At 40.4% G+C, this 14,465-nt stretch overlaps 1 protein-coding gene across 6 annotated transcripts in view; it reads left to right on the top strand.

Moving 5' to 3' along the window:
• The window catches only part of ST3GAL1 (ST3 beta-galactoside alpha-2,3-sialyltransferase 1), a 117,202-nt gene that overhangs the window by 92,823 nt on the left and 9,914 nt on the right, over window positions 1-14,465 (top strand). For all 6 annotated transcript variants that reach the window (XM_074202526.1, XM_074202527.1, XM_074202528.1 and 3 more), the window contains 2 exons: window positions 5,294-5,490; window positions 7,291-7,470. In XM_074202526.1, the coding sequence (XP_074058627.1) occupies window positions 5,294-5,490; window positions 7,291-7,470 (377 nt within the window). The remainder of the gene's footprint in view (window positions 1-5,293; window positions 5,491-7,290; window positions 7,471-14,465) is intronic.

Below are 14,465 nucleotides of genomic sequence, written 5' to 3'. Positions count from 1 at the left end.
TTTTATTTATATTTAATTATATATTAATATTATTATTTTATAATCCAATACAACCGTTGTGTGTTGCAAAGGATGTACAAAATGTGTCCATCTTGTTGATGATCTTAATAGGGCTTATTTGGGGGGAAATATGGTAAGTGATATAACTTGGATTTGAATTAAAATTCAAGATTCTCCACCTCCAGCCCCAGTATGCTCTCCTCCTTGGCATCAAAATTCCTAATTTCTTAAGTTAATCCTCATATAACATGGTTTTGAGTCCCTTCATGATAGATGGATGGATGTTTGGATAGATGGATGGATGGATATAATTAGACAGACCTAGAAATGGATTATAGATACAGACAGATAGAAAGATGGACAGATAATTTACTAAGCAGTGCTGTGTGCCCCATACTGTGATAAATGTTAGGTGTACTAATACAGGTAAATAAAATAGTCCCTGTCTTCAAGGAGTTTACTTTCTAATGGGGGAAGACAATCCATTAAGAGGAGCTCTAAAGCTGGTTGAGGATGAATACACCCCATGAGGTGGTCTGGAGATGACTGGAGAAGGGACCAGAAAACATGAATGCTCGACTGTGGTCAAGCCTGCTCAGAGGAGCCCCCGTGTCCCTCATCTAGAGATACCCCAGTCTATCAGGATCCTTTCTTCAGTGTGGCCCTCAGACCAGGGCAGAGTCTAGAGAGGCAAGCCTATCCCCCATCCTGCGCGTCAGACATCTTCTGAAGCTACTCAAGATCTCACTAACAGCTGCCTTCTATTATACTGAGTTTGTTGTCCGCTTATGGTTTCCAGGGATTTGGAAGAGATCCCAAACCACTAAACCTGGATCAGGGAAAAGGAAGAGTGAACTCCCCCACTCCAGGCAGCACATGTCCAGTCTGTGTCTAATGTGGTACCCCTTGTTGGAGACAGACTCATGGAGTGAAACAATCCTGGGGCATAAAGGAAAACAACAAGTCCTGAAATTCTCAGTTGACCAGAAATGTCCCGAGGTGTCTGGGGAGATAGGAGCCACCTGCCCCTGGATCTTTGATAAGGGGGTTCCTCATAGGGTACTCCTGGGCTGGATGCTTCAGAGCCCCACTCCAGTTCTCTAATTCCTTAATTCCATGACTCTGTGGGGTTTCAGATGTTCTCCTCATTCTCTTCTGTTCTAGTCTTCAGGACATGATGAGAGAGCCAACCATGTAGTCAGACAGCTGGCAGGGAAACCAGAAAGATGAGCTCACTAGATGATTTCCTGATTCATGCGGAGGTGCAGTGGAGAGGACTAGGACAGCATTAGGATGGAGGCAGACCCAGGCTCTGCCAGTGACAGAGGTGTGTGCCTAAGCAAATAACCTAATCCTTCTGAATCTGAATTTCCTCGTCTTCAAAATGAGTCAAAAAAAAAACCTCCACCATTTCCGTCTCCAGTTCATTTTACAGATGAGGAAAATGAGGCAAAGTTACATAGATTTGAACTCAGGTCTTATTAACTCCATTGTCCAGAGCTCTATCCTCTGCACCTCCTAGCTGCTCCTAACAGGCCCTGTGGGGTTTCTGTAGACATTACATCAGTCAACAAGCATCAAAAACAAAAAAAACAGTGGTTTTATAAAGATCTCATTTTCTAATGGGAGACACAACATGCCAACAATGTCCATGTTTACATGCCAGTTAGAAGTAATTTCAGAGGGAAAGCCCCATGAAGAGCCCTGTCCCCACCTAACCCACTGGAAGTTTCACCTGGGTGGGAGCCTGTCCTCTGCCCCAGCCCATGACATAGCTGAGATAGCAGCTTTGTAGCTTCCTTAGTAGAAAACCCAGGCTTCAGATGCCTTCTGTCTCCAGTTACCAATCATCATACAGCCTCCCCTCCAGGTGACACAGCTTTCCAGTATTAAATGAGGGTAGGAGAGATTGTTTGCTTTTGGAGTTGCTATGAGAAGCCTTCATAGTGCCTGGGAAGATGCCAGGATTGGGGTTTGTTTAGCGCCCAGTAGCCTGGTTGCACACCACAGTCACCATTCAGGTGATGGATCTGAGTCCTGAATCCTTGTGGTCACTGGGCTCTTAATGACTCAACCAGACACTCACTCATCCCCCCTCCTTCACCAAAGGAAACATTAGAAAAGGTTTCCTTCCCAGCAGGTGCATTCAGTCCTGCTGAGGGCAGATGCATCTTCAAAGGACAATGTTATTGCTGTAACCAAGGAAAAATTGGAATGCTTTGGAGCAAACCCTAACCTGTGAGGAGAACCACACCCTCCCAGAATCACAGGACCAGAGAACCTCAGAATTGGGAGGGTCCCCAGAAATCTTCTAGTCCAACCTAAACAGGAGTCTCTTCTTGAATACCCTAAAAGTCACTTAAAAGTCTGGGGGGAGGGCTGTGGGGGGGGAAGGGGGCAGGGGGGACAGAATCCTAAGACAGCCCACTCAACTTGGTGCTAGTGCTGTTTGTTGCCAAGATTTTTCTTTTGTTGTGTCTTTAGTTCCACTAGAAATGCTTGCTCACTGACAGCTATGTTACAACTCTTATGCAATTACACTATTCAGGCTCTGTCGGATCCAGAAAGGACTAAAGAAAGTCCCAAGTCTTCTTTTGGACTATCACATCCAGAACTTGCCTATGATTTGACTACCCTAGTACCCCAAGGAGTTAATCAGTCAACAAATATTTATTAATCACTTTTCCTTATGCCAGTCATTGTGCTAAGCCCTGGAGATGCAAAGAAGGCAAAGCTAGTTACTGTATCCAAGAAATTCTTTTTATTAAAAACATTCTAATTGATATATTTATTTTATTACATTGATTTAAGTTCCCCCTTTCCAGAGAGTCATCCCTTATAACAAAGAAAAATTTTTAACAGTGGAGAAAAAAGAAAAAGAGAAATAAAATCAGTAAACTAATCAGCACATCAAAAACAAAACAACAAAAAAAAAAAACCTCACAATGTATGAAATGTGCCACATCCAATCTCCCCCTGACATTACACACTCCTCTGCAATCAAGTTAGGTAGGGAAAGTTTGTTTTTTGTAATTTAACAACATTTGTTTTACTTTTTTATTTATATTATTATAATAATAGAAGTTCACATTCTAATGAAGGTCATAAACATGAAAACACCTCTGGAAATATAAAAGATAATTGTAGAGTAGATAGAAAGTAATCTTAAAGGGGAAGCCTCTAGGTGGCATCTGGGAAGATTTTAAAAAGTCTTTTGTTTTAATCTGATATTTTATTTTTTCCCCAATTACATATTAAAACAATTTTTAACATTTTATTTTTTAAGTTTTGAGTGACTCCTTTCATTTCAAAATAGATATTTATGTCTTCCCTTCAGGTCAACAGTGTCTATTTATAAGGGGGGACTCCAAGGATTCTAGAATTCCATGCATTTGAAAATCAAAGAAATGCCGTCATTTGATTAAAGCTGAAAAGAAACCTTAGGGATCATTTAGTCCAGACTCTTTGTTGTATAGATGAGGAAACTGAAGTCCATTGTGGGGAAATGACTTGCCCAATGCCACTCAGTGAGTTATTAGCAGGGGCAGGATCAAGAATCCTGATCTGCCTCTGGTCCAGTGGACATTCCATTACCAGACTAGACATGTTTAGTTTCTCCCACTAAGATAACCCAATTCCATTTGAGTAGAAACTGGGTTTTTTTGTTTTTGTTTTTAACTTCTGCGATGTCTCTCATAGATCCAGACATCAGTTGGGGCACCCCACAGGGACAAAAGAGTCTTAGTGATATAAATTGACTTTTCTTTTAAGCCATTCTTCCTGATTCAATAACTTCCAAAAACAGTCTACCAAGTTTGGGTGGGGCTGTGATTTTTTTCCATGAAGAGAGTACCCCTACAGTGAAATCACAGAGCTTAGGAAGGGCAAGATAGTTTTGCTGACTCAAATTTGCAGTTGAAAATTTCCCCCCTAATTATAACTTACTACCTCATAAAGCAGAAGATTCTATTTCAGGGGTATCTCTAATTGTTAGGTAGAACCCTTTTTATTGAACTGAAATATGCCTCCTGGGCAACTTGGGACCTTGGAAACTCCCTTTTACCTCTAAAGACCAAATATTAGCTTCTCTCTTTGGTTCAAGAAGTTCTTCACAGCCTGATCTGTATTTTCCTGGACCTTAACATAAGACGTAACAGCTCTCCACATTCTTTGGCCTCCTTGTGGTTCCTCATACCTAAAGGCCCAGTTCCATCTTCATCTTCATACTGCCATTTCTTCTGGCCTGGAATGTTCTCCCTCCTAACCTCTGCCTTGGAACCCCAGCCTCCTGGAAGCACCAGTTCCTAAAGGCACCTCTCAGGTCACCGGTATCTTCTCTGAGGCCACGTTCTGTAGTTATCTTGAAGGAATCGATATGTGTATATGTGATCTATACCATTAGGATATAAATTCCTTGAGGACAAGAGCTATTTTTAAATATTTGTTCGTATCCCCATCATTTCACACAATTCGTGGCCCTTCATAAATGTTTGTTGATTGACTGAGTCTCAATCCAATCCAATCCAATAAGCACCTATTAAACACCTGTTGTGTACCAGGCACTGTGCCGTGTTCTGAGGATACAATTAATCAAAAGAAAAATAGTCCCTGCCCTCAAGTAACTTACAGTCTAATGGGGGAGAGAACACACAATGGGAGGTAGGAGTGCTTGGGGAAGAAGGGGACAGAGAACAAGGGTCATCCAACCAGGGGCAGTAGATGCAAATTAGCAGAAGCTGTGAGAATCTAATCTCTGCCCTCTTTAAAGGAAGGCCTTAGATGAAGTTTGGTATTGTACCCTCCAGTCTGGGAGAAAGGGAGGCAGAGGGAGGTGGTGACAGGTGAGAATAGAGCTGCTAAGCTTACCATGGGAAAATCATCTTTATATCACAGAACTAAAACCTGGCAGAGCAGCAGATACAGACTAGAGTGAGTCTCAGGCTTCGAAGGGATAGCAGGAGTCAATTAGTCCAGGCTGTTCCTACAAAAAGTTATACCTGACAAGGTAGGATCACCATTCTCTCACCTGACTCTTCTCTGTGTGTAGGAGTTTTATGCTGTCATCTTTCACACAAGAGTACAGCAAGTGTCTACTGTCAAATTTAGAGGCAAGATCACAATTCCCAAACAAGTCATTCAACAAAGAAACAGCTCTTTCTCCTCCCCAGCCCAACTTGGTCATTAGGAGGGTAGTACCATGAGCAATCAGCAAAATGTGCTTCCCTGCTTTCCTGCTGAGGAGGCCTCTGGCAGTTTGGTTGAATGTGCATCTTATCTGTCCCTTTGCTCACAGAAACTCCAGAGGGAGAGACTGCCCAAGAGACTCAATGACACCTTCAAGGAGCTCTTCCGCATCATTCCCGGTGACATCGACCCATTCCTGGAGAAGAGTCCTCTGATCTGCCGGCGTTGTGCTGTTGTGGGCAACTCGGGAAACCTGAAACAATCCCATTATGGGAGAGACATTGATAACCATGACTTTGTGCTGCGGTGAGTGAAGAGCCCTCAGGTCCCCCGGGAGGCTCCTGGCTTCCAAATGCTACCTACTAGATAGCATCCCCAAGAGAGGCAGCTGACAAAGTCACAGGCCTGGAAATCAAAAGACTCAAGTTCTGGGTCATGTTCATCTTCTGATGATTAAGCAATTTTTTTAACTCCTCATTTCTACTTTTTTTATCTGCCAAACAGGGATATTGATACCATTCATATCTATTTCTGAGGGATGATTGAGAACATGGAATGATAATATTAATGATGAGAACAATAGATTATTTATATTTACATAACTTATCTTGTTGACCCTAACAGCAACTTTGATATACTATAAACCCCATTTTACAGAGAAGAAACTGAGACTGAAAAAAAATGAAGCTATTTTCCAAAGGTCACACATCTAAGTGAATGGGGCTGAATTTGAACTTAGATCATTCTGATACCAAGTTCAGCAATCTAAGGTCTTTGAAAAACATAAAAGTGCTATACAAATGATATTATCAAATATTTATCTAGCACCTACTGCATGCACTGAGCAAGACACAGAATTTCCATAAGAAACCTTACCTTACAGTTAACAATATTTATTCATTCATTCATTCATTCATTCTGCTGTTATGCCCTGGGCCTTCTATTAGAACATTCCATGCCTTTGGTAGCCTTAATTCTAATGTAGCTTTTAATCTATAATTTTATATGGTGAGGACATTAGAAGATCATATGAAATGTTATATCTAAGGAATGAGGCCATTGTAGAATGGGATATTGCTAAAATACAATCTGTAGCCTTGCTACTCTAACACTATTCACCAGATACTGCAATTTATATAAGGCTAATTCATTTTGGACCCCATCCAAGGGCTTTCAGTTACTACATTTTGAAGAGGCTTTCCTAATAGTATCATGGGAGGAGGGGCAAACCCCAATAGAATGGAAATTAGAAGTCTTAAAACGAATAGCCAATTTTTCCTCTTCCTGACTGTGCCACTCCAAGTAAAGTCCCTGAAACTTTCTGAGCCTCTATTTCTTCTTCTGCAAGATGGAGATCATAGTTGCTCCATCTCTTGAAGGTGTTGAGAGAAATTGTTATTAGTCTAGCCTTTCCCAACCCTCTTAATTCTAGTGACTTCCCTTTATCAATGATTTCTGATTATCTGTTAGCTTGTTCATATGAAGTTATAGGTAATAAACTCCTTGAGGGCAAGAATTCCTTTGCCTCTTTTATATTCCCAGCATTAAGCATAGTCTCTGTCCCATACTAGATGAAGAAGAAGAAGAAGAAGAATATTGAATTATTGATTGATAGCATCATTATTACTTCTAAAACAAACATCCTAGAGGGCACAGTATGTTTAAGATATATTGGGTCAGGTCAGCAAAGAGCTTTAGATGGGGTCCTGAGTAATCACTGAAACCATGTTCTCCCCTCTCCCTCTGTGCCTCTAACCGCCCCTTAGCCCTGTGCTGTTGTGTCTTCAGAGACAGACATCGTGTCAGCTTGGGTCACCATCCAGAGACTCATTCTAATCACTAGCCTCCTATGGGATTTGCCAAACTGGTGCTGAGACTGAGTTAAAAGGTGTGAAGTGACAAAAATCCCTCCTGGGATCAGAGAATGATAAAACTGGAAGGGCCCTCTAGGTTGTTTAATCCAGCTCCCTCATTTGGCAGACAAAAAGTCTGAAACCCCAAGAGAACTGACTTACTCAAAGTGACCCTGGGGGTGAAGTGCCCCTCAGTCTGAGAAACAATGATGCTATTTCTTCCTCTCCCCGCCCCCTCCGTCTTCATTTTTAGGATGAACCGGGCCCCCACAGCAGGGTTTGAAGCTGACGTTGGGAGGAAGACCACTCATCACTTGGTATATCCCGAGAGCTTCCGGGATCTGGCAGAAAATGTCAGCATGATCCTGATTCCCTTTAAGACCATGGACTTGCAGTGGCTGATCAGTGCTATGACCAAAGGCACCATCAACTTGTAAGTCAGCTTGAAGGCACCAAGTCATAATCTCCTTCATAAAAGTGCATAGTGGACTTTTATAACTGATAGAAAAGATTTAGGCAAAGAATAGAGAATCTTAGATCTGGAAGAGACCTTAGAATGTAGAATGCCAGGGTGGAAGGTTCCCTAAAACATGAAATGGTAGAGAAGGAAGGACCCTCAAAATGTTAGGAACCCCTGGAATTGTTGACTCCTTGAAGGCAGGGCCTCTTTCCATACACAGGGCTCATCACACAAGAAGTTCATGTTGACTAAAGGAGCCTAGATTATTATCTCACAAGCAAACCCAACCCTCTGATTTTATAGCTACAGAAGGTGAACACTGCAAAGTCTTATTGATTTTCCCTCTATCCCAGAAAATAGAACAAATGATTTATAGCACAATGGAAGCTGGAACTTTTAATTGGAAGTACCATCAACTTGTAAGGCCAAGATATAATATTCTTAATAAAAGCATGTATCTGGGCCCTTCAATCTGAAAAGTTCTTTCAAACAAAGCAAACTGGAGCAAAGAATGTAGAATATTAGATCCTGAAGAGATGTAGAATGCCATGGGTGGAACCTGGGGTTTGAGAGGATAACTAAGGCAGTCAGAAGATTGTAGGTGAATCCCTAGGCACAGGTTTGGGGAGTCTTGAAGTAAAAGAAAGGAATTCCTCTCATTTTTATGGTCTGCCATTGGGGGAAAGGGGCTAGTCATAAACTAGAGAGTGTTCTTGGTAGCCAAGCCATTCCTCCCCTCTAAGAAAGTGACCCTTCAAACCCCCCAAGACAAGCTCAAGAAGGGAGATCAAACTTAGTAGTAAATTAAGGTCTAACACCAAACAGGCCTCCAGAAAAGTCCTGAAATGTGTTAAAGGCAATTCACCTTTGAAGACTCACTTGCTTCTTGATGTTCCAGGGAGCTCTTGTACCTTAGGCATAAGCTAGGTTCAGTCTCATTAACTGGTCAAACTTTATCAAAGACAATGGTTCCTCTTTTAAAAGTCAGAAAACTGCTTTTCCAGACTCTTGGAGAGTCACTTGACCCAGCAAGATTGTTCCTATTTGCAACCTTAAAGCACTTCATAAATGCCAGTTCTTGTTATTATCTATAAAGTAGGAAATCTTATACAAAATGATCTCTAAAATTTACTATCATCAGGTATACCTTAGTTACTACCTGTGACCTTGAACAACTACTAATCTCTCTAGGCCAAAATTTTCTCATCTGCAAAATGAAGGGGTGAGACAAGGTGACCTCTGAGGTCCCTTCTAATTTGTTATTTCAAATAGGAATAGGGATTGGACTTGAAATTTCTTTGATATGCTGAACTCCCAAGTGAAGAAACTTCACCACCAATGTAGTCCATCACCTCTGCAACCTAAAGTCTGAGAGAGAGAACTAGACCTGAGAAATCAAACCCCTACCCCCAAACTCTCCAATGTAGTCTGAACCAGATTAAAATGTAGTTGGGAAATATATAACAAATTAAAAATACAATGAATCATAGATGCCATTTCATTTTAAAACTGATAACATTTCATTTTAAAACTGAATCAGTATACTGCCCACAGGGATCCTTATGAACATTAACCCATTTCCATTTGAATTTCCCCATCACTGGTGTAGACCATTGAGAGACTAAGGGTCTCTGCCTTTTTGACACAATTAATATGTGTCAAAGGTGGGACTTCAACCCAGATCCTCTTGGTTTCAAAGCCAGTTCTTTACCTAGGTTGCTTTTCTTCTTTTCAGATACCAAGCATGTTATAGAAGATATGCTGAGAGAGCTATAAACCAAGTAATCTACAGACTTGTAGACTCAAAAGATCACTTCCAACCTAGAGATTAAGGATGGGGAAGTAGGAGGAATAAAGTTCAGGCAAGGCTTTTTGGAAGGGGTAGCATTTGAATTGAGTCTAGAGGAAGGGAAAATTGTAATTCTCTTAGCCCAGCTTTGCTACTATTCTCTCCATACTATGGAGGATTCTACAGTCAGCATTTCTAAGTTTTCTTGCTTTTTCCAAAACTGACAAAGGAAATAGTGTTTGTTTCCCAATTTCAAAAACACCTTCTCTGATCTAGTCTAAAGAACGAGATCCATGAGAAGAATCACAGCCCTACTTAAAATGAGATTCCACTTGTCATCAAGTGATATCCATTGACATGGCCCTAACCTCTGGAGTTAATGTTCAGAGACGGCTACCTAGATCTATCAATATAAATTCCTTCAGTTGATTAATTACTTGCTGCCCTGTCCTATCATTCTGCCCTATACATAGAGACATTTAATAAATCTTTAAATAAATGAATGAATAAGGAACTTACAATCTATTAGAGGAGAGAGAGGAAATAATACATAAATGAGAAAATTTGAATGGAAGGAGAGATCTTTTAACTGGGAGGATAAAGGAAGACCTAATGTAACTCCTGATTTGGGCCTTGATGGAAAAAGATTTCAACAGGCAAATTTATGAAATAGTGAAAAAAAAAAGATTGAACTTGGAATCAGAAAGAACACTTCAAAGCCATTGCTGTTGTTGTTCAGTCATTCTTTAGTTATATTTGACTTTAGGGTTTTCTTGGCAAAACTACTGAAGTTGGAGGTGGCTAGGTGGCACAGTGGATAAAGCACCGACCCTGGAGTCAGGAGTACCTGGGTTCAAATCCAGCTTCAGACACTTAATAATTACCTAGCTTTGTGGCCTTGGGCAAGCCACTTAACCCCATTTGCCTTGCAAAAAGCTAAAAAAAAAAAACCCCACAAACTACTGAAGTGGTTTTCCATTTCCTTCTCTAATTCATTTTACAGATGGAGAAACTGAGGCAGCCAAGGTTAAGTGCCTTACCCAGGGTCATAGACCTAGAAAGTGTCTGAGGCCAGATTTGAACTCAGAAAGATGAATATTTGCAACTCCAGGACTGGCATACTATCTACCCTACCATCTAACTGCCCTTAAATCTTATTATTGAAATTTAATAGCTGCCTATGGGCAAAATTATTCCCTGAACCTCAGTTTACTCATCTGAAAAAATGGTAATAATAATAATATCTTTAGCAACTGTCTCATACTGAACTGTGGGAATCAGGGGTCTAGCTCCAATTCTTCTATTAACTCACATCATGCCTTTGAGTCATCCTAATTCTAAGTCTAAATACTTGAATGAATCTACTTCCTCCAAGTTTTCAAAAGAGGGTCTCCAGCTGTTGTATCTCTGAATTTGTTGAACATGCATCTAAAGTCACCTTACATCCCAAGATGGCTCATGTCCCTTCCCTGCCTTTGGTCCTCAATAAGCATTTGTAAAGACTGACCATGTGCCAGGGACTTTGTGATGCCCTGAGGATTCAGAGAAAGGGCAAAGATACAGACCATAACTACATACAGACCATTTTTTTGAATCAAGGTACAGACCATAAACTCAATATAAGCAGTAGGAGGAGGGCATTAGAATTAAGGGAGTTGGGAAAGACTTAGGTAGCCCATCTTTGCTACTATGTTCTCCACACCATGGAGGACTCTACAGTCAGCATTTCTAAGTTTTCTTGTTTTTTTCCAAAAATGGCAATGGAAATAGTGTGTGTTTTCCAATTTCAAAAACACCTTCTCTGATCTAGTCTGAAGAGTGAGATCCATGAGAAGAATCACAGCTGCAACTTGAAGGAAGCCAGTGAATTGAGATTAAGAGGGAGAACATTCCTATAATGGCAGACGGGGAGAATGCCCAACCAGGAAATGAAATAGCCAGGAGGATGTGGAGCAGAATAGAGTATAGGACTGGAAAGGTAGGGTCCGGGGGGAAAGGGGCAGGTTGTGAAGTGCTTTAAACATAAAAGAATGGATTTTGTCCTTGAGCCTGGTAGAGCCAAAGTCAAGTTGTCCTGAAAATTCAAAGATGAATCCTTCAAGGTCGTTTATTCCAAACCTCTTATTTAACTGATGAAGAAAGCAAGGCCCAGAGAGGAACAACTTGTTCAGGGTCACTTAGTGTGTGAAGCAAAAATAAATCAGAAATAATCCTCAGTGATAATTTATTTCCTTCTCTCTTCTTCATTCCCCTCTCATCCACCCAGCATGCAATTATGATGTCCAGTCATATGGACTCCTTGACTACTGGCTTCACCCTGGATCCTGGATCTCATCAACTTGGCTTCTCTAAGCTTCTAGCTGGCATCCCTCCATGGACTTAACTACCACCCAAACTTTACAAGGCCCTTTACTTAATGTTAAATTGTCTGCAGGGTCAACTTGAGAAATTGGGAAAAGGAGGCAGTGGCAGCAGCCTGCGTCACACACTGGAGTTGGGGTTAGATAAGACCTGGGTTCAGATGCCAATTTACCAGCTGGCTCATTGAACATATACCACTTTTAGTTATCTCTGACTCTCCTGTTGGTGACAGCTGGGTGATTGGGGGCGGGGACAGTTTGAGGAACTAAAGATATTTAGCAGGGAGAGGCATTATAGTTGTCTCCGTGTGTGTGAAAGGCTGTCATATGGAAAAAGGGATTTGATTTGTTTTACTTGTTCTGAGGGCCCGATTTAGAGAGGCTGAATGCTGTAGTGGATGGATAGCTGACCAACTTCAAATCCTGCCTCATATACTAGCCAGCTGGTGTCCCTGGGAAAGTTACTTAGCTTCTCAGTTTCCTCATCTGTAAAATGGGGACAATAGTACCTATAGAGAGGGTTGTTGGTAATATCAAATGATATAAATGTAAAACTCTTTGTAGATATATGGGGATAGTGCTTTCCCCATCTCCATCACAGAGTTATTGTGAAGAAAAAGTTTTATAGACTTTGCAATTCTATATAGAAATATTTTTAAGAATTAAAAAAAAGAAATAGAGCTAATTTCCCAGAATTCTAGAGCTGGAAGGGAATCTTCATGATTATCTGGTCTAACTCCTTTTTGCAATACAATAGTACTTTGGACAGTCTTGGCTCAGAAATCAGAGTTCCTGGGTTCAAATCTCACCTGGGATGTTTATTTAAGCAAATCTTTTAAACTCTCTAAGCCTCCATTTCCTTATTTGTAAAATGAGAGGGTTTGAGGAGATAATCTCTGATGTCCTTCCAGCTCTACAACTGTCATTCAATTAAATGGAAGCCTAGAGATGTGAAAGATAGACACAATAAGTTAGCAGCAGCGTGGATCTTAAAAACCAGAGATCTGGAGGATTCTTTTCACTGTGAGAAATTGCCTCCCACATAGGTGACTGCCAAGTTGAGGCTGCCCTCCTAAGAAGGTTCTCTGAGGGCAAATACCCTACTCTCTTGATGGTGAAGGAAGCCAAAGGGCGCCCTAATCCTCTGCTGAGTTCTATTTTACAGCTTCCAGAAAGGCTGAGATGTGTTAGAGGACCCACTTTTGATGTCAATATGCTCAATATGTGTGAAAGAAAGTCAAAAAAGTACTCTCTGCAGTTAAACTTCCAAGACACAATTCAGTTAACCTCAGAAGACTGTGTGGTTGGTAGTTTGTGTCCAGGGTTCCCACATCCCCTTCTGCACCCTTCCCCAGCCTCCCCCTCTTCATTGGTCTATTGCTCACAGTCTCATGCTTCTCTAGATGGCAGGAAGCTTTGCAAAGTTATGCTTAGACAGCACAGAAAAGAAATCTGTATGATGTCCTGGTAAGAGTGCAGAGCTAAGACCAAAGTTCTCCTCCTTGTTTTACCCCTGACCTCCCTGTGTGGCCTCCCCTCTCCCCTCAAATCTTCAACTTCTTTAGTTACAAGCTTGTAATTGCAACTTATCCTTATTATTAACAAAAATATTAATCATTTTAATTAATTTTATTTAACTAATTTTAATTTCATTTAAATTAGTTTAAAGTTTAATTCACTTAATTATTTTTGTGCAAAATCTAATTTTTTAAAAAAAAATCAAGAATTAAGAATGATCAATTTCAACAGGTCTGTTGTAGTAATCGCCATAATATTCTGGAACATGCATTTGTAGGAGTACAAAATGCCATCATTTCTGCTCCCCACTTCTCCCATCTGCCACCCATCAGGGGTGGCAGAATTTGAGTTAAAAATTACCTCTTCCCTCAATGCCATCTCTAATTTCTCTCCAATTAATCAGTTCTGTAAATCTATGTAGAACCAGTATTACTACTATGTAGAACCATTATTACTACCACTACTAGTAGTAGTAGTAATAATAATAATAATAATAATAATAACAACAATAAATATCTCATTTATGAAGCCCTTTACAATTTACAGAGCTTCTTCCTCACAGTAACACTATGGACTAAGACAATTACTTTTATTCCCATTTTACAGAAGAGGAAACTTATTCTCAGAGACGTGCCTAGAGTCTCACATTGTTAATAAATGATGAGACAGTACATAAATCATGGGTTGTTGGAAGGCTCTTTAAATTCTGACATTTGATGATTCCAGGGGTGAAAAGCTTCCCTCCTCTGAGGGGTAGTAAACTACTTTTGGTCATTTTTTTAAATTTGTCAGAATTGTAGTACAATGTTGCAAATGATAGAGATCAAGGGGAGGAACATCTCTACAATCTGTTTCTTTATGAAAGGATTAGAGTACATCTTCCAATTGAAGTAATTTTAGCTATATTATGGTGGGCGGAAAAGAACCCAGGATTCAAATTCTGCCTCTGTGCATATATGATTTCATGCAAATCATTTTCCCACTCTGTGACTCAATTTCCTCACTTGCACAATGAGATTGAACTAAATGAACCCCTAAATATCCTCCCAGCTCTAAATCTAATCTGTGTTTCGGTTTTGACTGATTCACAACCTGTGTGACCTTGGACAAATCACTTAGTTTTTCAGAGTCTCGGATACCTCATCTATAAATGAAATATTGATTGATTGATTGATTGATTAAGACAGTTCAGTGAATAGAGTGCCAAGCCTGAAGTTAGGAAGACTTGATTCCCTGCCTCAGATACTTTCTAACTGTGTAACCCTGATTCAGTTTCCTCATCTATAAAATTAATTGAGAAA

This window comes from Macrotis lagotis, chromosome X (assembly GCF_037893015.1).
Source record: "Macrotis lagotis isolate mMagLag1 chromosome X, bilby.v1.9.chrom.fasta, whole genome shotgun sequence".
NCBI lineage: Eukaryota > Metazoa > Chordata > Mammalia > Peramelemorphia > Peramelidae > Macrotis > Macrotis lagotis.
Note: the sequence above shows the minus strand (reverse complement) of the source record. Positions and strands in the feature narration are given on the sequence as shown.